We start from the raw sequence: 23,092 nt of genomic DNA, 5'->3' as shown, positions 1-23,092 counted from the left end.
CACGTGAGTCGCGTGACCCTCAGAATCCAGTGAAGCTGCTGGGTTTTGTCTTGGACAGCAAACTCAGCTGGAACAGTCATATACAGCAAGTAACCAGTAGACTCTCCCGCATTTGCTTTCTGCTGCTCAAGATGAGGGGCCTGGTGACTGAGAAGTATCACCCCCTCTACTGTCATCAGGTGCTGAGCTTGAGCGGGTTTTAGAGGCATCTGTGGAGCATCTTCGATCTGCCACTTCTTGGTTCCTGGCTAATCGATTCCAGCTGAGTTAGGACAAGACCCAAAGGAACATCTGCAGCTTGTCACGTGAGTCGCGTGACCCTCAGAATCCAGTGAAGCTGCTGGGTTTTGTCTTGGACAGCAAACTCAGCTGGAACAGTCATATACAGCAAGTAACCAGTCAACTCTCCCGCATTTGCTTTCTGCTAGGGATGGGTATCTATACATCGATGTTTAAAAACATTGATGTTTCAACATCAAACATCGATGTTTACTGTTCGATGTTTTTCACTTATCGATGGTTTTACCTACACATCAGTCATCCGATGTTTTTCCCAACTAAAAAGTAAAAACAATTCTAATTTTTAATTTGATACAAGTTTTTTTTTATATTTTTGTTTAAAGAGGATTATCTTGAGAGCAATAAGCAATAGTAACAGAATTATAATAATATTATCTTTATCATATTTAGTGTAGTATTCTGTTAAGTGTTTTTCGTGAATATAGATCACTCTTGTGAAAGATCTTGCATAAGTTTTGATTTCCTGCAGATTGCTATTCTTATTTTTTAATCAGGCTCTCTGTATTTTTATGTGAGACTGTTGGATACTCTTGAAGATTTACATTACTTCTGTGGTCCGTGTCAAGGTTAGATAGTTAGTTATTTAGAATTGAATAAGAGGTCGGATTCTTCGTTTCTTAGGTAGAAAGAGTTTTTTCTTACTACAATTATTTCCTCAACATGTGTTTAACACTAAATAATCTAGCTCTGGAAAAGAGGTCCTCGTATTGTAAGGAGTGCAGATATCAATATAAAAAACTTAATCCATTTCATTTCCTAAAAAATCTATCATTTATTGAATGAATACGATATGAGTATCAATGATTGCTAAAATTAGCTTTGGGTGAAATTTCAAGACCGAATCCTCAAGGATATCCCGAGAGGTTTCAGACTAGACCATGAAAATGACAAATCTTGTGAACTAGAGTTGATGTATCTTTCTAGTCCCAACCTGACTTCAATTATTCAAAAGACTGTTACTTGAATACCACAAGTCAAAAATTGCTGTGATTCCAGTTAGTAACTGTTAGAATATTAGAACAATAGCTCCAGATAAAATTGTAGTCACTTTAGAAGCTCTTATTTTTGCTCTACAATCTGAGATCAGGTAGAGCGCTCTATCTCATATTCCAGATACACCTGACAACAATGCTCCTTGTATTGTGAAAAACACCTAGTTTTCAGCTTCAAGCATCATCACCAACTACATTGTCCTCACATTGGTATTTCGCACAACGACATAAGTTCTTGAGATTATGTTCTATGAGAATCACCCGTAAGATACACTTCATTTCAGTATTTCCTAGTGGAGAGGCGCGCTTAAGGACACCTCAAGGATCAAAATTTCAAACACATAACTTTTGACACAATGCTCAGACTTCATCCTTCTCGGCTCGTCACGACGGTTCAAAATCATGCATAATAAGTCAAATTCGGTCGAAAAATGGAAAATTTATTGTTGAGTGTACTTAAGCCCATATTCCAATACACAAAAAATGACCAATTTCTATATTCAAAGTTGCATGTCTTGTGAAATACTTCTGATAAAATTTCCAAATCTAGTGAGAATGTAAAAATTGTCCCCCTCTACCCACTTTAATAAATAATACTTTCGATTGCAAAACAATTTGGAAGTTGAGATTTTTAAAATGGCGATTTCAGTTTTTACATTTTTTTGTAATTTTACTGTTTATCAGAAGTTTCTAAAACAAGTCTGATAAATCATAGAAACTCACGATTGATTACAAATTGTACATAAATATTCATCCTCTACGAGCTCAGTTGCCTAAAATCCATCTTGAATCACTTTTCGCTATCATAGAACTGCCAAAACCGTTAATATGAGAGAAATATCTACAATTTTCGGATTTTTTTCAACAATCAAATCTCACTTCAAGAACATATTTTTCCATGAATTGCTTACAGCAGATGAAATAGAAAATTCTATTGCACATTTCAAGATCATGTAATAATTTTTAATAAGGGGTTACCGAGATACATAGCTTTGAATATAGAAATTGGCCATTTCTTATTTATTGAATATGGGCTTAAGCACCTACACTCAACAATAAATTTTCTTTTTTTCGACCAAATTTGACTGTTGATGCATGATTTTGAACCGCCTCAGCGAGCCGAGAAGAATGAAGTGTAGTACAATGAAATCTGAGCATTGTGTCAAAAGTAAATTATAAGTGTTTGAAATTTTGATTTTTGAGGTGTCCTTAACCGTGCCTCTACTAGGAAATACTGAAATGAAGTGCATCTAACGGGTGATTCTTACCCATGAACTTATGTCATTGTGCGAAATATCAATGTGAGGACAAAGTAGATGGTCATGATGGTTGAAGCTGAAAATTAGGTGTTTTTCACAATACAAGGAGCATTGTTGTCAGGTGTACCTGGAAATCTATATGACATAGAGCGCTCTACCTGATCTCAGATTGTATAGCACAAAAATACGCCTAGAGGGATTTTGAAATATACATCTAAATTGTAACAATCGGAAGATATTGTTGATCAAAAACTAAAATTCATCAAAATTGATTTTTTCTTCAAATTTTAATCATTCTTGAAAAATAATAACTAAGTACTCATTGGGGATAGAGAGTTCCGAGTGATCTCATTTTTTCAGAATTTTATAATCTGGGAGAGATTTGGCAGAAATAGCTGAAAACTCGAAAATGAGCCGAAAATACGAGATTTTTGAGCTATCCTGTATCTAGCACAAGGAAATCTTGCATGAAGAAATTGGTTCTGGACACCTCTTATGTACCCAAATAATATATTAAAAAATCAGAACTGCAATATGAATTGCAAGCACACCCCCTCTTTTTTATGTATCATCCATAAAAACGTAGGGCAATAAACTATGTTTAAAAACATCTATGTTTACTGTTCGATGTTTTTCACTTATCGATGCTAGGATGAAAAAAACATTGATGTTCAAAACATCGATGTTTTGTCTTTTGATACCCATCCCTACTTTCTGCTGCTCAAGATGAGGGGCCTGGTGACTGAGAATGATATATCACGCACTCTTCCATTGCCACATTACCTATGGCTTGCTTCTGTGGGGTCATTCAGTGGGGGCTGCTGATGTGCTGAGACTGCAGAAGAGGGCTATAAGAATTATAACAGGCAGTGATCATCTTGCCCACTGCAAGCCCATCTTTGCTCGCCTTTTTTCAGCAATTACATCCTCCTGTGCTTGGTGTATGTCAAGAAGATACAGCATACTCTAGCTGCCCGTAGTGACATCCACCGCCACAACACCAGGCGCAGAGAGCTGTTGGATATCCCCAGGAGAAGCCTCCATTGATCACAGGCCAGTTACCGGATTTCAGCCCTGAAATTCTACAACAAGCTGTCTAATAGTGTGAAGCAATTGGACGAGGCCACCTTCAGGAGAACCGTCCGGAAGCTACTGTGTGCAAAGGCATACTACAATGTGAACGAATTCATGGGTGATGATTTGAATTTTTATTGAGAGCGTGAGCGCTGGATCACTGCTATCTGAACTGTTACAGTTTTTTTTTTCATGTGTTTGTACGTGTTTTGATTTTTTGATGCCATCGATCCTGCAATTGTGGGTAATGGATAAAGCTGAAGGTATTAAGGAATTAAGGGACAGCATGAGAAAGTAGGCCTACTGCTATGGTAGTTAAAATCTCAAACAGCATCAGCAGCAAAGCAGGTTGGCGGAGTTGAAAGGTGTAGATAATCCATTTGACCCAAGGTAGGAATAAGTGATGTATAGAGTTCAAGTCGTTAAAATGTAATAGGCTAGGTGAATGTCTTGTAAGGCATACTCTGTATAACAAATATCAAGTTCAGACAAAAAAAGTAAGTCAAATCACTGGAATATTGTAGAAACTTGTAGGTAAAGTTTGTGTATGAACACAAGTTGGAATATGTTTAAGTACAAGGTCAAAAAACTGGTAATAGTTCAAATAATTTTAAAGTGTAGAAATGGATTTAAAAAACTGAAAGAATCTGAAATAGTCCAACACTTGAAACATAGGCCAGGTACTGTAGTTGAAAGTACATCACAATAATAGGAACTGGAGGTTACAATAGCATTTGTGATGAAGTACATCTAAAATAATATGAATTGAATAGTTCGATGGAAAATAACACAGTATTGAAGTTGATCTTGAAGATTTGATTCAAGAAATTGATAGGACGCTCCCATCACATGGTTCAAACAAAGAAAATCAAAAACACAAGTTTTGTAGTTGAAATAAATCACTGTTACATGATACACCCTAATAAGTTACATATGACTTGTGCTGAAGCTGAATGATGAAATTTGATTCCATGTGAGAATCAAGTAGATGAACAAAGATGCTCGCATCATTTGCCATTGAAGACCAGAAAAGTAACAACAACACTGGGAAGACGCTTGCCACCATTAGAATTATAGTTACCCAACAAGAACGTTGTTGTAGCTGAGAGCGCCACATCACGGAAGTGAGGAGCACTAAAAGCACACAGTTGACAACAGCAAGGCTGTGATTGGTGATGTAATAGTGTGATATTGAGTGGGTATTATTGTAGTTGTTTTTGTGTATCTTATATTGTTTTTCAGGGTTTTGAACCGAAATGAACTTTGTTTCTAACTGAATGTTGAACCCTGCGTTTTTAGTGTGGGGATTGACTCTGTCTTGTTTGAATTTGCTAACTTGTTGCTTAGTTGTCAAAATTAAAGCATTATTCAAATACAGTTTCAATTTCATGTCGAAAAAGCCACTGTATTTGAAGATTGTACGAGCATTGACCTTTTTGCAGCTTTGGCTCTTCCACTGGAAGTTATGCTCAACGCTCGTGGAGGGGGAATAATTTTCAGTGAAAAGGCCACAGTTTGAATTGAGACGTAACTGGGAAAACATGTAACGGTGTGCGAGCCTCGGTCCTCTGAATGGGCCCATTCCCCATTCAGAAGGACAAATTGTTAGGTTTTCAGTTATCAGTAATTTTTATCCAGTTGAATAGGAAACCAAATTTCATAGTTAGGAGGAGTAGAATCAGGAAATTATCTATGCGTGTGAGTTCAAGTATAGTGAGTTTTATTAAAGCATATGTGAGTGTTTCTGAAGAGTCCAAGTTTGAATATTGTTAAATGGTGAGTGCCGAAAATTTGTTGTTTTTCTTATTAAGTTCAAAATTTAGTACATAGAATGACCGAGTCCTGAATTTAGTTGCAGCAAGTTAGCAGGTTCCAATATGTATAGATTAAAAATTGAGTATGTCTCCTTCACCTGAATCAATTGCTGAATAACTTTGTTTTGTTTGAAAATTTGACATGTTACCTGACTTTTATTAATTCGTTCTATATATATTATTAAGAGTTCAATAAACCTGAAGTTTAATTTTATTAGTATTTTTCATTGAAGTTCCTGGCTTGTAGTTGCTAGTTGCTAAAATAGGTGATCATTATATAATGATGATAATCTGTGCATTTGAATGAACGAATCCACTAAAAGCTCCCAACCAATCAAGGATTCAAACATAAGTTTAGTATTATAATTTCAGCAAATAGTATAGAAGAGTAGAAACACCCCCTCCATTTACATTGGTGGCCAGCGGTGGTATAGTCTGCAAGAATGGCTATCGAGCCACATGTACTCTTATATATTTCATATATTGGAAGATTAACTAAATAGAGACAAAGATATCTCCGGTTTCAGAAATGATGTCAGGTGTGGTGTAGGGCTAACAATACCTCCACAGGTTACATAAATGGTGTCATGTGTGTGGGGTTTGTCTGCAAAAACGACAAACATTCAAATGCCAGATTAAAAAGTAGTTTTGAGGATCGGTAAGAAGTATTGAGAAAACAGCCTGTTTCAAAAGGAATAATTTCGTAGCAACACGAGCAGGAACATGAAGTATAAAATTTTATTGTGATAACATAACCTTGTAAGTAGTGTAATATGTGAAATATTTCGAGATGAAAAGTGTTAGTTTTATAGAATGAATTTTGAAATCAGAGAATTTATTGATTAAAATTATTTTGTAGTTGAAGATGAAAAATCAGTAATCCGTTGTTGAGCTTGAGAATATTGCTGTGTGAAATTCTATTCTAATATCTGGAACAATGGAAAAGAAATTTGTAATATGTGCTTTCCGGTAACTGCAAAAGCTGGCAACATTGCTCCAGACTGATAGAAAATGTAGAACGCATTGTTTAATAGAGAGAAATGAATTTTTGTTGAATTGGAAAACATTGTAATGTAATTTTATGTTCAAATGTGATTACCGTAGTTTGTCAAGGAAAATGTTATGTGGGATTTTTTTAAATCATGTTTTGTGAGAGAGAGTCCAAGGAGGTATGAAGTTGATTTTATATCCAGTTGTTGTATTTTGAGAAAAAAATGTTATGTGCGAGAGATTGAGATGATTAGATTTGATATGGAAGAATGATGAAAGAATATGGTATCATTTCCGCCCGTTTGAACTGATTACTCATTTTACAGCTGGATCGAGTAGGTTGTAATTTGAGGAATTTGGTTTATTCTGGGCAGAAATTATTGGTAAAGAAGGTAACATGGATTAGATGCCATTTTTTTTTACTTAGTGGTACTTAGGTAAGGATAATACAGGCGGTATTATTGAGTGGTGATGATGATGATCTCAGCATGACTGAGAGGTTTTGGAATCGGGAATTCCAAGGTGCGCTTGAATTCGGGAAATTCAATGTAAGAGATAACACAGTTAGGTGAACTGGTGTTATGAACATGGATTGGGCATCCATAGTTTAGCTGTTTAGAAGTTCTTGATTGTGGGCATTCTCGACTATGCTGGCTCTTAAGAGGGCGATAGGGAAATTGGCAATCAATAAGAAGTATTTCATTTCAGTGTTTAGTTGTATTATTTGACTAAGCTAAGGCTGCGAGTAGATCTGACCTGAATAATTGAAAGAGAGATAGCTGACTCAGAAGTGTATGTTGGTAAGCGAGAGAAACAGTGTAGATGGTGTAGATATCAACAAGTGTGTATGAGAGAGAGAATCTGTTTATTGTGTAATAAGAGTAATTGTAAAATCTGACAAAGCATCTATTGGAACGGTTTCACTTGTTATTCGTTCCGCTACTACGTAGACTTCATGTGCGTCTGCGCTGATCAGTGACGTCTCAATCGCGGTTTTTTGCCTCTGCTCTATCAGCTGGTTTTCTATACTTTTATTCGTATTTTTTCGTCGGATTGTTTGCCGTTGCAATTTTAATATTTGTGCTATTCGATTTTTTAGAATTTAATCTTGTCTTTTGGCATCTTACCTTTTAGTTATTTGCCACTTTTTCACCAAACGTTTGTGGACGTTTCACGTACGTGGCTACATTTCCGCCTTCTCGTTTTTGTTGCTAGCGTTTTTAGCTTTTCCTGTCTATTCTATTCATGGAGGTCGTCGAGTGTGTTCTTCCTGCGCTCGGTCTAAACCTTTCATCTGAATTCATCGGACTTACAAAACCTTCTTAAAGTGTGAATTACTCTTCAGATTAATTCGTTTGTTCTATTCTTCAGTGTGATTCAATTATTCATTGAATTCTTTACTCAGTTACTCTGTTAAAATTGGATAAACTTTGTCTAAAATTGCAACCTCGTGTGAGCGTTTTCATCGCTATTCATTGGATTTGACAGTTACCCTTGACTTCACAAGTGATTTTTTGAGGCCACTGACGCCTACTTATTATTTTATTAATGTCTATCTTGACATTCAACTCATTGAGGCCACTGACGCCTACTTATTATTTTATTAATGTCTATCTTGACATTCAACTCATTGAGGCCACCGACGCCTACTTATTATTTTATTGATGTCTATCTTGACATTCAACTCATTGAGGCCACTGACGCCTATATAATTGTATTCAATTGTAGCAATTATTCTTTGGATTTGACAGCTACCATTGGCTTTACAAGTGATTCATTGAAGGCCACTGTCGCCTATTACTCGTTCTAATTGATGTCTGTCTTGACATTCAATTCATTGAAGGCCCATGTCGCCTATATCCAACCCGGACTGTCCTCATTGTATTTATTAGCTACCCTTAGCTTTTAAGTGTTATTCTAAGGCCAGTAACGCCTATAAATTGTTAGGTCGAAGTCTATTTTGACATTCAAATCACTGAAGGCCTATGCCACATATATTTTTTATGTATGTTATTTGCTGAGCATTTTTTACAGCTTATTGTCATTTTTTAATCATTATTATTATACCTTATTAATAACTTTCATTATTGCCCTCAAATTATATTCATTTCAGGTATCATTATTAATACCTTTGCATTTATTGCAATATCATTAATACCAATATCATTAATAATTTAATATCATTAATACCTTTGCAGTTATTGTCAGACCTCAATGGTCATTAATGTCATTGACCTAATTTCTTTTAAATGTTGTAGTTCTCTACATTATTTCACATGTTGTAATTTTCCCAAGATTTGACGCATTGTTTTTGTATGTGGCCATCTGCCTATTATTATTTGAGGATTCAAAGACTTAACCTACTTACAATTGCCTTTGTATGTGGCCATCTGCCTATTATTAATTTATTGATCTCAAAATATTTGATTCAATGTTTGTATGTGGCCACCTGCCTATCATTATTTTATTGATCCCAAGATACTTGATACAATTGTTTTTGTATGTGGCCATCTGCCTACTATTATCATCTTATTATTATTAAATCTTATATTGTTGATTCATTTAGTCTTTTATTGGCGTACTTACCACACTTCAAGCTATCAGTATTTTTATGTACAGAATTCAAAGATTTATTTGTAGGTATTTATACCAACTATCATCCACAGTCCACTGCCCTGCCCTTGGATTCTGTCAGTAATTGAGATCAACAAGTGTAATTGAGAATGAGAGAGAATGTAACGGGTTGGAAAAAAATACTCCTTGGACTGTATGATGAGAGCAATGCAAATTAGAGTAAAACAGTAAATTGTAATTATATTATTTTGTGAACGAGAGTAGAAATGAAACGAAAGAAGGAGAAGAAGAACATGATAAGGAATATATAATAAACAGTGGTAGAGAAAAACGGAAAATAGTTGATAACGTAAAAGATAATTGAATCAATAATGAGTTGGACGTTATAACTACAATATTGAAAGCTACTCTAAAAATGCAAGCTGGCAGGCTATTGTTTTGAATCCATAGACAGAGAGATAGAATAATTGTAATTTATTTCGAAATTAATTGATACGAGATAATGAAATGACAGTTGATAATGACTTCAGAAATTATTTGAAGTTTGAGGAAATATATTATGTATTCAAATTCATTGTTGTCTTATGTGAAAAGTGAATATTTTGAGTTGAATTAATTTCAAAGGGTCCGGTCATTTCTATTTTGAGCTACAGTGTTTGTAAATTTTTCTGGGTCTGGCACACCCAACTCTCATGTAAGTTGTGAGTTTTGATGAAATGTTGAGTGATAACAGTTGAAAAAGGTAGTTTCTGTTGGAAGAAACAGTGATTTGTCTTCTTGGATATCACAGCCTGTCTACAAGAGGCTACTGTGTGCAAGAGTGATGGGGCCATTCCATCCATGCCTCACTCCCGATGACATCATTGCTATTGCTGATGTGATGTCCACTGTTCCGTGAGGATGCTGACTTCCTGATGTCGCTGAGGCCAGAGAACAGCTGACTGGCTTCTGACTGCCAGATCTAACCTACAGCTGTATTGCAGTTTGCCCTGATGTCAACCACCTACCACAGGCTGAGATGTCTGGGTACTACCATCGGGTGCATGGGTGCATCTCTTTGACCACCCCCATCCATTCTGAAGGGCTGTCTCAGGTTCCAGCTCCAGGCTTGATGTCGACCAGATAATAGTGTCAAGTGTAAGTGCGGAAGCAAATTAAGTGTGAATGAAAAGTAGTCTTTTGATGAAATCGAATTTTTTAGGGGAGGGTGTAATGTAATAGTGTGATATTGAATGGGTATTATTGTAGTTGTTTTTGTGTATCTTATATTGTTTTTCAGGTTTTTGAACCGAAATGAACTTTGATTCTAACTGTATGTTGAACCCTGCGTTTTTAGTGTGAGGATTGACTCTGTCTTGTTTGAATTTGCCAACTTGTTGCTTAGTTGTCAAAATTAAAGCAATTTTCGTGCATTTTTCAAATACAGTTTCAATTTCATGTCGAAAAAGCCACTGTATTTGAAGATTGTACGAGTATTGACCTTTTTGCAGCTTTGGCTTTTCCACTGGAAGTTATGCTCAATGCTCGTGGAGGGGGGATAATTTTCAGTGAAAAGGCCACAGTTTAAATTGAGACATAACTGGGAAAACATGTAATGGTGTGCGAGCCTCGGTCCTCTGAATGGGCCCATTCCCCATTCAGAAGGACAAATTGTTAAGTTTTCAGTTATCAGTAATTTTTATCCAGTTGAATAGAAAACCAAATTTTATAGTTAGTAGGAGTTATCACGTACACCCTGAGTAGCTTCAGAGGTGGGTGATTGATACCCAGGTGTTGCTCCTGGATGACTTCGCTCAGTTGTAGTGTGTGGGGGAAGGAGGCGAGTCGAAGTTCCTCTTCCTTCTTCTTTGTGCCTCAGCTGGCGTGAACAGCACCTCCTGGTGCTTCTGACGGCGTGAAGGTCGCTCTCTTCTCTGATGACACCACTTTGATGTAATTTTGTATATGGCCTCGGTTCTGCTCCAGTGAAGTAGGAAAAGGAAGGACAGACAGGACAGGGATGGCAGACAATGGTCCGCTGTGCCCTGGGGAGAAGGAAGAATAGGGATGGCAGACAACGGTCTGATGTGCCCTGAGGAGAAGGAAGAATAGGGACGGCAGACAACGGTCCGCTGTGCCCTGGGGAGAAGGAAGAATAGGGACGGCAGACAACGGTCCGCTGTGCCCTGAGGGGATGGAAAGAATAGGGACGGCAGACAACGGTCCGCTGTGCCCTGGGGAGATGGAAAGATAGGGACGGCAGACAACGGTCCGCTGTGCCCTGGGGAAATGAAAGGACAAGGACGGCAGACAACGGTCCGCTGTGCCCTGGGGAAAAGGAAGAATAGGGACGGCAGACAACGGTCCACTGTGCCCTGGGGAAATGGGAGGACAAGGACGGCAGACAACGGTCTGCTATGCCCTAGGGAGATGGGAGGACAGGGACGGCAGACAACGGTCCACTGTGCCCTAGGGAGATGGGAGGACAGGGACAGCAGACAATGGTCCGCTGTGCCCTAGGGAGATGGGAGGACAGGGATGGCAGACAACGTTCCACTGTGCCCTGGAGGAATGGAAGGTCAGGGATGGCAGACAACGGTCCGCTGTGCCCTGGGGGAATGGGAGGACAGGGATGGCAGACAACGGTCCGCTGTGCCCTAGGGAGATGGGAGGACAGGGACCGCAGACAACGGTCCGCTGTGCCCTGGGGGAATGGAAGGTCAGGGACGGCAGACAACGGTCTGCTGTGCCCTGGGGGAATGGAAGGTCAGGGACGGCAGACAACGGTCCGCTGTGCCCTGGGGAAATGGGAGGACAGGGACGGCAGACAACGGTCCGCTGTGCCCTAGGGAGATGGAAGGACAGGGCGGCAGACAACGGTCAGCTGTGCCCTAGGGAGATGGAAGGTTAGGGACGTACAGCTGCCAACAGGCCGCTGTACCAGGACAGGAGGTCGGGGACGTACAGCAGCCAACAGGCCGCTGTACAAGGAGCAGGAAGGTTGTGAGCAGAATGCTGTGGACTGGGGCTCGTCTGGCGTTTAAATACTCCCCCAAAGTGGAGGGGATGGAGTTGTGCCGCCGCCAGAGGCGGTGGAAATCATCTCGATGCGTGGAAGATGGTGCGCCATCGGTACCTTCCTTATCTCCGTGGTCGGCTAGCTTTGCTGATAGCCGAGCGTCTTTCAGTAATATTATTAACTATTTTCTCATCACAATTTTACTTTGTGACACCCCACTCCTACTTGGGGGGGTGGGTGTTCGGAGCCCTCTATCTCACCACCTTAAAAGGCGTGAGCCATCTAGGCATCACCTTAAGAGGTGTACACCTCTCAGGCATCACCTTAAGAGGTGTATGCCGCTCAGGCATCACCTTTAGAGGTGTATGCCACTGCCTATAGGCATCATCTATGCCTGGTCTATGGGCACATATTTACGCCGTCCATCTGGTAATTGGATTTTTATACGTGGCTTGCCAGCCCGTTTGCGCTTACCAGGTGTCGAGACTTGTTTGCAGAACACTGGATCCTTCCTCCTTGAGGGACCTGGTGTGGGTTCCTGGGACGGTGGGACTACTTCCTTGATGGTCAAAGACTGTGTTGGCTCTTCTCCATCCATATCCGTTGAGGGTGGTATTGACTCCTCCACATCCATGACATTAGTGGGTGGTATTAACTTTTCCACATCACTCTCGGAGTTACCACTTGTGTTGGTGGCTGGGGCATAAATTGTGGCCCACCGTTCAGAGTCATTCATCTCATTCCTGTGATCCATCACTATGTTGCCCCAGGATGCTTGCCTTGGAACATATGACAACTCCGCCCTGGCATCAATCAAAGCATTGAGTTCAACTCCATTCAAACCAACCTTCATGAATATCCTTTTGTCGCGATCCTTGTTGTCCTGAGATTCGGATTGTACAGCTGATATTGTTGGGACTGCTGTTGTCTTAGTCCCCAATAAGAGAGATCGCGACATTATTAGCGGACTTGTAGGATTCAGTTGGGGAGGATCCCACTCTACCTCTCTCGTGAATGTGTGAATATTCATCCTGTTTTCACGCATAAATTCCATGCCTAATAGCAACTCTTGTCCAAGTCCTTCCATTATAGACACCACTAGTGGAACTGTGATTTGTCCTATAGTTACATTAGATGTCAGCTTCCCATTTAATGGGGTGGATCGTCCATCAGCTAATATTGCGTGGTGATGAGTTGGTACCTTCCTCATCATCCCTATTTTTTGGAGAACTTCATACACCTCATTACTCATATAATTAGCTTCAGCGCCACTATCTAGCAATGCCCAACACTTTTTACCACCGATTGTCACAGTAATGAATAGTCTGTTGTCACTTGATGACTCTTCAATCACAGGAATCCTGTGTGCCGTTCGCATCACTGCTGTCTTGTTCGGAGTTTTATTCTCCTTCTGCACATCACAGACACATTTCAGTGCTCTCTTTCCGCTCCTTTTACGTGGTGGGATATCGGGACAGTATGATCTCCAGTGCCCCGGTCTCTTGTATTGCACACACATGGGTTCAGACTCACTAAGAGATGGTCTGTTACTAGTAGGGGTTATAACTGTCTCAACCTTGAGACTTGTAATCTTTTTCGTGTCCTCAATCATGTGAACTCTCGAATTCTGTCTATTCTGTTTCTCCTCTGCTTTTATTTGTTCATACTCCCTCGCGAATTTTTCCAATTTGTTGATACTATGAACATCTGATTGCCAAATATACAATTTGTACCGTGGGAGGAGATTCTTATACACTCTCTGTAATTTATTTTTGTCTGTGAAACCTCGACACCTCATGAGTGTCAGTACATCTTCGAGAAATTTGTCAAACGACTCACCTTCCTTTTGCTTCCTTGTCTGGATTAGATTCTCGAGGTCCTCCCCATAGGTAAGTGGGTAGTAGCGTGATCTGAAATCTGTAACAAAATTGTCCCATGATTTCCACTTGTCATGACGATTATGCATCCATAGAGTAGCTTTACCAACTAGTAATTCAGGTAGCGCGACTAGTAGTTGGTTGCCAGTGAGCCCATAGGCTTGTTGTAGCTTGTCTAGCCTTTCTAAGAAGCTGGGAGCATCTGATTGGCCGTCGAATGACAGTCTCCAACTTCTTACTTTGTCACATACCGCCCCTGGGTCCATGAGGGGGTTTGTGTGAATGTTGGTTCCAACTTCAGCATGAGTACCTTTTGCTGAGTGTCCGGATTCCTCACTGCTTCTGCTCACTATTCCGGGTATTGAGATGGGATAATGTACAGCCATCTTCTTATGTTGTTCTACTAACAACATTCTCAACTCAGCAAGTGTTCCAGATGACACTATGCCCCAATCTTGTAGAAGATAAAATGCTTCTTCCTTTTTCAATTTATAGATCCAGGAAACTCTGGGGTCGGATATCACCTCGGGGTTTACATCCTCAACCGACTGATCCTCTGTCAGCTCCTGGTGTTGAGCATCTGAATCAGACTCTCCCTGTTCATTCATGATTCTTACTTCGTTGCCTCGTGCCCCAGGTGCGGGCGCCAATCTATCACGTACACCCTGAGTAGCTTCAGAGGTGGGTGATTGATACCCAGGTGTTGCTCCTGGATGACTTCGCTCAGTCGTAATGTGGGCGGGGAAAGGAGGCAAGTCGAAGTTCCTCTTCCTTCTTCTTTATGCCTCAGCTGGCGTGAACAGCACCTCCTGGTGCTTCTGACAGCGTGAAGGTCGCTCTCTTCTCTGATGACACCACTTTGATGTAATTTTGTATCGGCCTTACGGCCTCGGTTCCGCTCCAGTGAAGTAGGAAAAGGAAGGACAGACAGGATAGGGACGGCAGACAACGGTCCGCTGTGCCCTGGGGAGAAGGAAGAATAGGGACGGCAGACAACGGTCCGCTGTGCCCTGGGGAGAAGGAAGAATAGGGACAGCAGACAACTGTCCGCTGTGCCCTGGGGAGAAGGAAGAATAGGGATGGCAGACAACGGTCCGCTGTGCCCTGGGGAAAAGGAAGAATAGGGACGGCAGACAACGGTCCACTGTGCCCTGGGGAAATGGGAGGACAAGGACGGCAGACAACGGTCTGCTATGCCCTAGGGAGATGGGAGGACAGGGACGGCAGACAACGGTCCACTGTGCCCTAGGGAGATGGGAGGACAGGGACAGCAGACAACGGTCCGCTGTGCCCTAGGGAGATGGGAGGACAGGGATGGCAGACAACGGTCCACTGTGCCCTGGAGGAATGGAAGGTCAGGGATGGCAGACAACGGTCCGCTGTGCCCTGGGGGAATGGGAGGACAGGGATGGCAGACAACGGTCCGCTGTGCCCTAGGGAGATGGGAGGACAGGGACGGCAGACAACGGTCCGCTGTGCCCTGGGGGAATGGAAGGTCAGAGACGGCAGACAACGGTCCGCTGTGCCCTGGGGGAATGGAAGGTCAGGGACGGCAGACAACGGTCCGCTGTGCCCTGGGGAAATGGGAGGACAGGGACGGCAGACAACGGTCCGCTGTGCCCTAGGGAGATGGAAGGACAGGGCGGCAGACAACGGTCAGCTGTGCCCTAGGGAGATGGAAGGTTAGGGACGTACAGCTGCCAACGGGCCGCTGTACCAGGACAGGAGGTCGGGGACGTACAGCAGCCAACGGGCCGCTGTACAAGGAGCAGGAAGGTTGTGAGCGGAATGCTGTGGACTGGGGCTCGTCCGGCGTTTAAATACTCCCCCAAAGTGGAGGGGATGGAGTTGTGCCGCCGCCAGAGGCGGTGGAAATCATCTCGATGCGTGGAAGATGGTGCGCCATCGGTACCTTCCTTATCTCCGTGGTCGGCTAGCTTTGCTGATAGCCGAGCGTCTTTCAGTAATATTATTAACTATTTTCTCATCACAATTTTACTTTGTGACACCCCACTCCTACTTGGGGGGGTGGGTGTTCGGAGCCCTCTATCCCACCACCTTAAAAGGCGTGAGCCATCTAGGCATCACCTTAAGAGGTGTACACCTCTCAGGCATCACCTTAAGAGGTGTATGCCGCTCAGGCATCACCTTTAGAGGTGTATGCCACTGCCTATAGGCATCATCTATGCCTGATCTATGGGCACATATTTACGCCGTCCATCTGGTAATTGGATTTTTATACGTGGCTTGCCAGCCCGTTTGGGCTTACCAGGTGTCGAGACTTGTTTGCAGAACACTGGATCCTTCCTCCTTGAGGGACCTGGTGTGGGTTCCTGGGACGGTGGGACTACTTCCTTGATGGTCAAAGACTGTGTTGGCTCTTCTCCATCCATATCCGTTGAGGGTGGTATTGACTCCTCCACATCCATGACATTAGTGGGTGGTATTAACTTTTCCACATCACTCTCGGAGTTACCACTTGTGTTGGTGGCTGGGGCATAAATTGTGGCCCACCGTTCAGAGTCATCCATCTCATTCCTGTGATCCATCACTATGTTGCCCCAGGATGCTTGCCTTGGAACATATGACAACTCCGCCCTGGCATCAATCAAAGCATTGAGTTCAACTCCATTCAAACCAACCTTCATGAATATCCTTTTGTCGCGATCCTTGTTGTCCTGAGATTCGGATTGTACAGCTGATATTGTTGGGACTGCTGTTGTCTTAGTCCCCAATAAGAGAGATCGCGACATTATTAGCGGACTTGTAGGATTCAGTTGGGGAGGATCCCACTCTACCTCTCTCGTGAATGTGTGAATATTCATCCTGTTTTCACGCATAAATTCCATGCCTAATAGCAACTCTTGTCCAAGTCCTTCCATTATAGACACCACTAGTGGAACTGTGATTTGTCCTATAGTTACATTAGATGTCAGCTTCCCATTTAATGGGGTGGATCGTCCATCAGCTAATATTGCGTGGTGATGAGTTGGTACCTTCCTTATCATCCCTATTTTTTGGAGAACTTCATACACCTCATTACTCATATAATTAGCTTCAGCGCCACTATCTAGCAATGCCCAACACTTTTTACCACCGATTGTCACAGTAATGAATAGTCTGTTGTCACTTGATGACTCTTCAATCACAGGAATCCTGTGTGCCGTTCGCATCACTGCTGTCTTGTTCGGAGTTTTATTCTCCTTCTGCACATCACAGACACATTTCAGTGCTCTCTTTCCGCTCCTTTTACGTGGTGGGATATCGGGACAGTATGATCTCCAGTGCCCCGGTCTCTTGTATTGCACACACATGGGTTCAGACTCACTAAGAGATGGTCTGTTACTAGTAGGGGTTATAACTGTCTCAACCTTGAGCCTTGTAATCTTTTTCGTGTCCTCAATCATGTGAACTCTCGAATTCTGTCTATTCTGTTTCTCCTCTGCTTTTATTTGTTCATACTCCCTCGCGAATTTTTCCAATTTGTTGATACTATGAACATCTGATTGCCAAATATACAATTTGTACCGTGGGAGGAGATTCTTATACACTCTCTGTAATTTATTTTTGTCTGTGAAACCTCGACACCTCATGAGTGTCAGTACATCTTCGAGAAATTTGTCAAACGACTCACCTTCCTTTTGCTTCCTTGTCTGGATTAGATTCTCGAGGTCCTCCCCATAGGTAAGTGGGTAGTAGCGTGATCTGAAATCTGTAACAAAATTGTCCCATGATTTCCACTTGTCATGACGATTATGCATCCATAGAGTAGCTTTACCAACTAGTAATTCAGGTAGCGCGACTAGTAGTTGGTTGCCAGTGAGCCCATAGGCTTGTTGTAGCTTGTCTAGCCTTTCTAAGAAGCTGGGAGCATCTGATTGGCCGTCGAATGACAGTCTCCAACTTCTTACTTTGTCACATACCGCCCCTGGGTCCATGAGGGGGTTTGTGTGAATGTTGGTTCCAACTTCAGCATGAGTACCTTTTGCTGAGTGTCCGGATTCCTCACTGCTTCTGCTCACTATTCCGGGTATTGAGATGGGATAATGTACAGCCATCTTCTTATGTTGTTCTACTAACAACATTCTCAACTCAGCAAGTGTTCCAGATGACACTATGCCCCAATCTTGTAGAAGATAAAATGCTTCTTCCTTTTTCAATTTATAGATCCAGGAAACTCTGGGGTCGGATATCACCTCGGGGTTTACATCCTCAACCGACTGATCCTCTGTCAGCTCCTGGTGTTGAGCATCTGAATCAGACTCTCCCTGTTCATTCATGATTCTTACTTCGTTGCCTCGTGCCCCAGGTGCGGGCGCCAATCTATCACGTACACCCTGAGTAGCTTCAGAGGTGGGTGATTGATACCCAGGTGTTGCTCCTGGATGACTTCGCTCAGTCGTAATGTGGGCGGGGAAAGGAGGCAAGTCGAAGTTCCTCTTCCTTCTTCTTTATGCCTCAGCTGGCGTGAACAGCACCTCCTGGTGCTTCTGACGGCGTGAAGGTCGCTCTCTTCTCTGATGACACCACTTTGATGTAATTTTGTATCGGCCTTACGGCCTCGGTTCCGCTCCAGTGAAGTAGGAAAAGGAAGGACAGACAGGATAGGGACGGCAGACAACGGTCCGCTGTGCCCTGGGGAGAAGGAAGAATAGGGACGGCAGACAACGGTCCGCTGTGCCCTGGGGAGAAGGAAGAATAGGGACAGCAGACAACTGTCCGCTGTGCCCTGGGGAGAAGGAAGAATAGGGACGGCAGACAACGGTCCGCTGTGCCCTGAGGGGATGGAAAGAATAGGGACAGCAGACAACGGTCCGCTGTGCCCTGGGGAGATGGAAAGATAGGGACGGCAGACAACGGTCCGCTGTGCCCTGGGGAAATGAAAGGACAGGGACGGCAGACAACGGTCCACTGTGCCCTGGGGAAAAGGAAGAATAAGGATGGCAGACAACGGTCCGCTGTGCCCTGGGGTAATGGGAGGACAGGGATGGCAGACAACAGTCCGCTGTGCCTCAGGGAGATGGGAGGACAGGGATGGCAGACAACGGTCCGCTGTGCCCTAGGGAGATGGGAGGACAGGGACGGCAGACAACGGTCCGCTGTGCCCTAGGGAGATGGGAGGACAGGGACGGCAGACAACGGTCCGCTGTGCCCTGGAGGAATGGAAGGTCAGGGACAGCAGACAACGGTCCGCTGTGCCCTGGGGGAATGGGAGGTCAGGAACGGCAGACAACGGTCCGCTGTGCCCTGGAGAAATGGGAGGACAGGGACGGCAGACAACAGTCCGCTGTGCCCTAGGGAGATGGGAGGACAGGGACGGCAGACAACGGTCCGCTGTGCCCTTGGGGAATGGAAGGTCAGGGACGGTAGACAACGGTCCTCTGTGCCCTGGGGGAATGGAAGGTCACGGACGGCAGACAACGGTCCGCTGTGCCCTGGGGAAATGGGAGGACAGGGACGACAGACAACGGTCCGCTGTGCCCTAGGGAGATGGACGGACAGGGATGGTAGACAACGGTCCGCTGTGCCCCAGGGAGATGGAAGGACAGGGACGGCAAACAACGTCCGCTGTGCCCTAGGGAGATGGAAGGTTAGGGACGTACTGCAGCCAACGGGCCGCTGTACCAGGACAGGAGGTCGGGGACGTACGGCAGCCAACGGGCCGCTGTACAAGGAGCAGGAAGGTTGTGAGCGGAATGCTGTGGACTGGGGCCCGTCCGGCGTTTAAATACTCCCCCAAAGTGGAGGGGATGGAGTTGTGCCGCCGCCAGAGGCGGTGGAAATCGTCTCGATGCGCGGAAGATGGTGCGCCATCAGTACCTTCCTTATCTCCGCGGTCGGCTAGCTTTGCTGATAGTCGAGCGTCTTTCAGTAATATTATTAACTATTTTCTCGTCACAATTTTACTTTGTGACAGAGTAGAATCAGGAAATTATCTGTGTGTGTGAGTTCAAGTATAGTGAGTTTTATTAAAACATATGTGAGTGTTTCTGAAGAGTCCAAGTTTGAATATTGTTAAATGGTGAGTGCCGAAAATTTGTTGTTTTTCTTATTAAGTCAAAATTTAGTACATAGAATGACCGAGTCCTGAATTTAGTTGCAGCAAGTTAGCAGGTTCCAATATGTATAGATTAAAAATTGAGTATGTCTCCTTCACCTGAATCAATTGCTGAATAACTTTGTTTTGTTTGAAAATTTGACATGTTACCTGACTTTTATTAATTCGTTCCATATATATTATTAAGAGTTCAATAAACCTGAAGTTTAATTTTATTAGTATTTTTCATTAAAGTTCCTGGCTTGTAGTTGCTAGTTGCTAAAATAGGTGATCATTATATAATGATGATAATCTGTGCATTTGAATGAACGAATCCACTAAAAGCTCCCAACCAATCAAGGATTCAAACATAAGTTTAGTATTATAATTTCAGCAAATAGTATAGAAGAGTAGAAACACCCCCTCCGTTTACAGTGGAAACAAAAAATAGTACGAAAATACAGAGTTTCAAAAATCGGCAGAAATGAAGAGATTTCAAACCAGACCGTGAAATTCAACAGTGATGCTGAAACGTCCATGCCTACTGGTGGGATTCGAACACATGACCAGGTAGCACTAGCAGACTGAAGGGTGTAATTCCTCACTCGTCTTGGCTATCAATGAGATGAAATGGGAATTATTTGTCAGCCCAGGAATCGAACCTGGCTCCTCCCAATGTATAATCAGTGGTTACCAGCAATTCCTCTCTACTAAAATTATGTAAGTTACTGTAGGCAATAAATATTCCAAGTCACTGCACACTCACTTGCCAATTGCAGCGCATTGAGGTCCAAGACTAACCACTGCTGCATCATGGAACATCGGTGCAGGGGATCCAGACAGAATCATTGGTTCATCATGGTACTGATCGGTTCCATTTTGGATAGTCAGGTTGGTGCTAGCTCCTGAGTCATTATGGGGATCGGGAATGTGAGGGACGATAATAATCCATTCGGCTGTCATCCTCCCAATGATCACCAACAGCAGCGCCAATAACACTAGTTTGTGGGAAATCATTATCTGTAAGAACATAAATAATCAGACAAAACTAAAATATTTTCCAATGAAAAAAATGCAGACAATACTAACGTGGGAAACGCTCATTATTGTAACAATAATGTGTGCCATAAGTAGGCTAGATTACATTATAAAAAGTTATATGTTAGAAATTCTTCACAGAAATATTGATTGTGTACCACTTGTTATTGAAAATCTGAAGAAACTTTTTTCAATTTTCGAGATAACTCTTTCTCTTCAGCTCACAACCAGATTTTAGATTCGATAACTTTTTTGTGTATCTCAATTTCCTTATAGAGTTCTGAAACACAGTACCGTATAAAAAGAACAATTCAACCAACATTTCTGGCCCCCCTTATCCCTCCTTTGGCCGCTTATGCTAATTACACATTGAGATGGAGAGGATTGATTAGAGTAATTGGATTTTTGTTAATTATCATTATTAATGTGTATAATGTTTAAAGATATAAAATGTTTAGCTTACTTAAAAAAAATCCTTTCATTATGAGCATTGTCTCTATTCATCAAATTTCATCTGAATAATGAATAATTTTATAGTAGGAAATAAATCAAGGGATTCTAAAAATTCAAAATTAATAAAAATCAAACTGGCCAGAAGTACAATATTCTGAACAATACCGTACCTATGGACTATATCACAGCAAGCCACAACCTTGTCCTGAGAAAATCAGTGCTCTACTTAATCACCTATTTCTTGAGAAGTCGACAAGTTGAATTCCAATGTCATACTGAACAGTAAGTTATCTTGTAGTTGAATTGTACATTGAACCAACTGAAAATTACATATTGACATTGATCCAATTATCAGCATGTATTGAAGTTCAGTCAATTGATTGGCACATTGTATTCATATTATACAGTATAGGTAGGGTACCTACCGTAGTTAAATAATAAATGCTATCACAAGTCATGAAAGCTCAAGTAACAACTATGGAGCTTCAAAACACTAAGCTTTAAAGGATGGTTTGTCTTATAAATAAAACTTTATGGAAATGCCTTAACCAGCTATCAAGAGTTGTTTACTACAGATAAATCATTTTAATCACGGAATAAAAATATAAGATCATATATTATGTACTGTAATTATAGTTTCACTAAATTTTTCTTCAAGTATTTCATGTAGAAAATTCATGTTAATCGTTCAGAGTGCATACTATCAATATCAGACATTTTGTATTTTGTTTCATCAATTTGTCATGAGTGCTATTTGAGCTTCGCCTGTTTCACTCACCTAAGTCATCATCTTGAATAGATTACCATATTGGTTTTTCAAATACCTATATACCAGCGGGATGTAGCTGTGTTCAGAAGAATGAAAGGCTTTATTACACAATAGCCTATAGGTCAACAGGCTGGGTCTCACCACCAGTGAGACACCAACCAGTGGTGGTCGTGTGTAAACTTAAAGCAAGCTGGAACACCAGGAGCGGCTTTGAGCGATGTAGTTACCAAAAATCTAAATTGCCTAAAAATCGAGATAGAAAAATTTTGATTCCAGATTCGGATTCAGCGCCCTTGAATTAGTAAAATGGTTCTCGGGAACTCTAAAATAGTCGAAAATAGAAAGTCTCTGAGCACTTTAATGTTATCAATGAAGAATTCTACTTCTATGAAGAATTTGGTTGAACTTCTAGCAAGAGAGTTCTAGTACTGTAAAATAATAATAACAGTGTTTCCCAAATAAAATTATTAGCTGTAGAATAAACATATTTCAATCTTTTATTCAATAAAAATGAACTTATTTTTATATTAATTTTGTCTTCTTGAGTGAAATTTTATTGAGGAAGCTGAAATTGAATCACAATTTTTTTTGTCTCCATTTTAACAGGATAATATCGAGTATGACAACCTTTTTCAATCAATGAATTGTCATAGTATTTTAAATACTGTAGTATTAAAACGATAGTATCATGAACAAAATAGTATTAATGCAATTAAGAAAAATAAAAATTAGTAGATAATTGGAGAATGACAGATAATATTGTTATAATTATAAGATAGCAGAAAGCTCTATCCAGGAGCAAGAGAGAATAAAGAAAAATAAGGGAGGGGACAGGGAGAAGAGATGAAGAAGAAAAGAGTAATAAATAAATAATCAAATGAATGAATAAATAAATCAATAAATGGATATATATATAT

The 23,092-nt window shown here is 41.7% G+C and overlaps 1 protein-coding gene across 1 annotated transcript in view; it reads right to left on the bottom strand.

Annotated features, from left to right (window-relative positions):
- Positions 1-21,709, bottom strand: part of LOC111051762 (glutathione hydrolase 1 proenzyme-like) — a 153,220-nt gene extending 131,511 nt beyond the window's left edge. The window contains exons 1-2 of the mRNA XM_039426108.1: positions 21,577-21,709; positions 20,682-20,935 (exon numbers count right to left, since the gene is read on the bottom strand). Of these exons, the coding sequence (XP_039282042.1) occupies positions 20,682-20,932 (251 nt within the window). The 5' untranslated portion in view covers positions 20,933-20,935; positions 21,577-21,709. The remainder of the gene's footprint in view (positions 1-20,681; positions 20,936-21,576) is intronic.
- Between the last annotated feature and the right edge of the window lie 1,383 nt (positions 21,710-23,092).

The sequence above is a fragment of the Nilaparvata lugens genome, chromosome 4 (genome assembly GCF_014356525.2).
Source record: "Nilaparvata lugens isolate BPH chromosome 4, ASM1435652v1, whole genome shotgun sequence".
In the NCBI taxonomy this organism is placed as follows: Eukaryota; Metazoa; Arthropoda; class Insecta; order Hemiptera; family Delphacidae; genus Nilaparvata; species Nilaparvata lugens.
The sequence above is the reverse complement of the archived record's forward strand: the minus strand, read 5'-3'. Positions and strand labels throughout refer to the sequence as shown.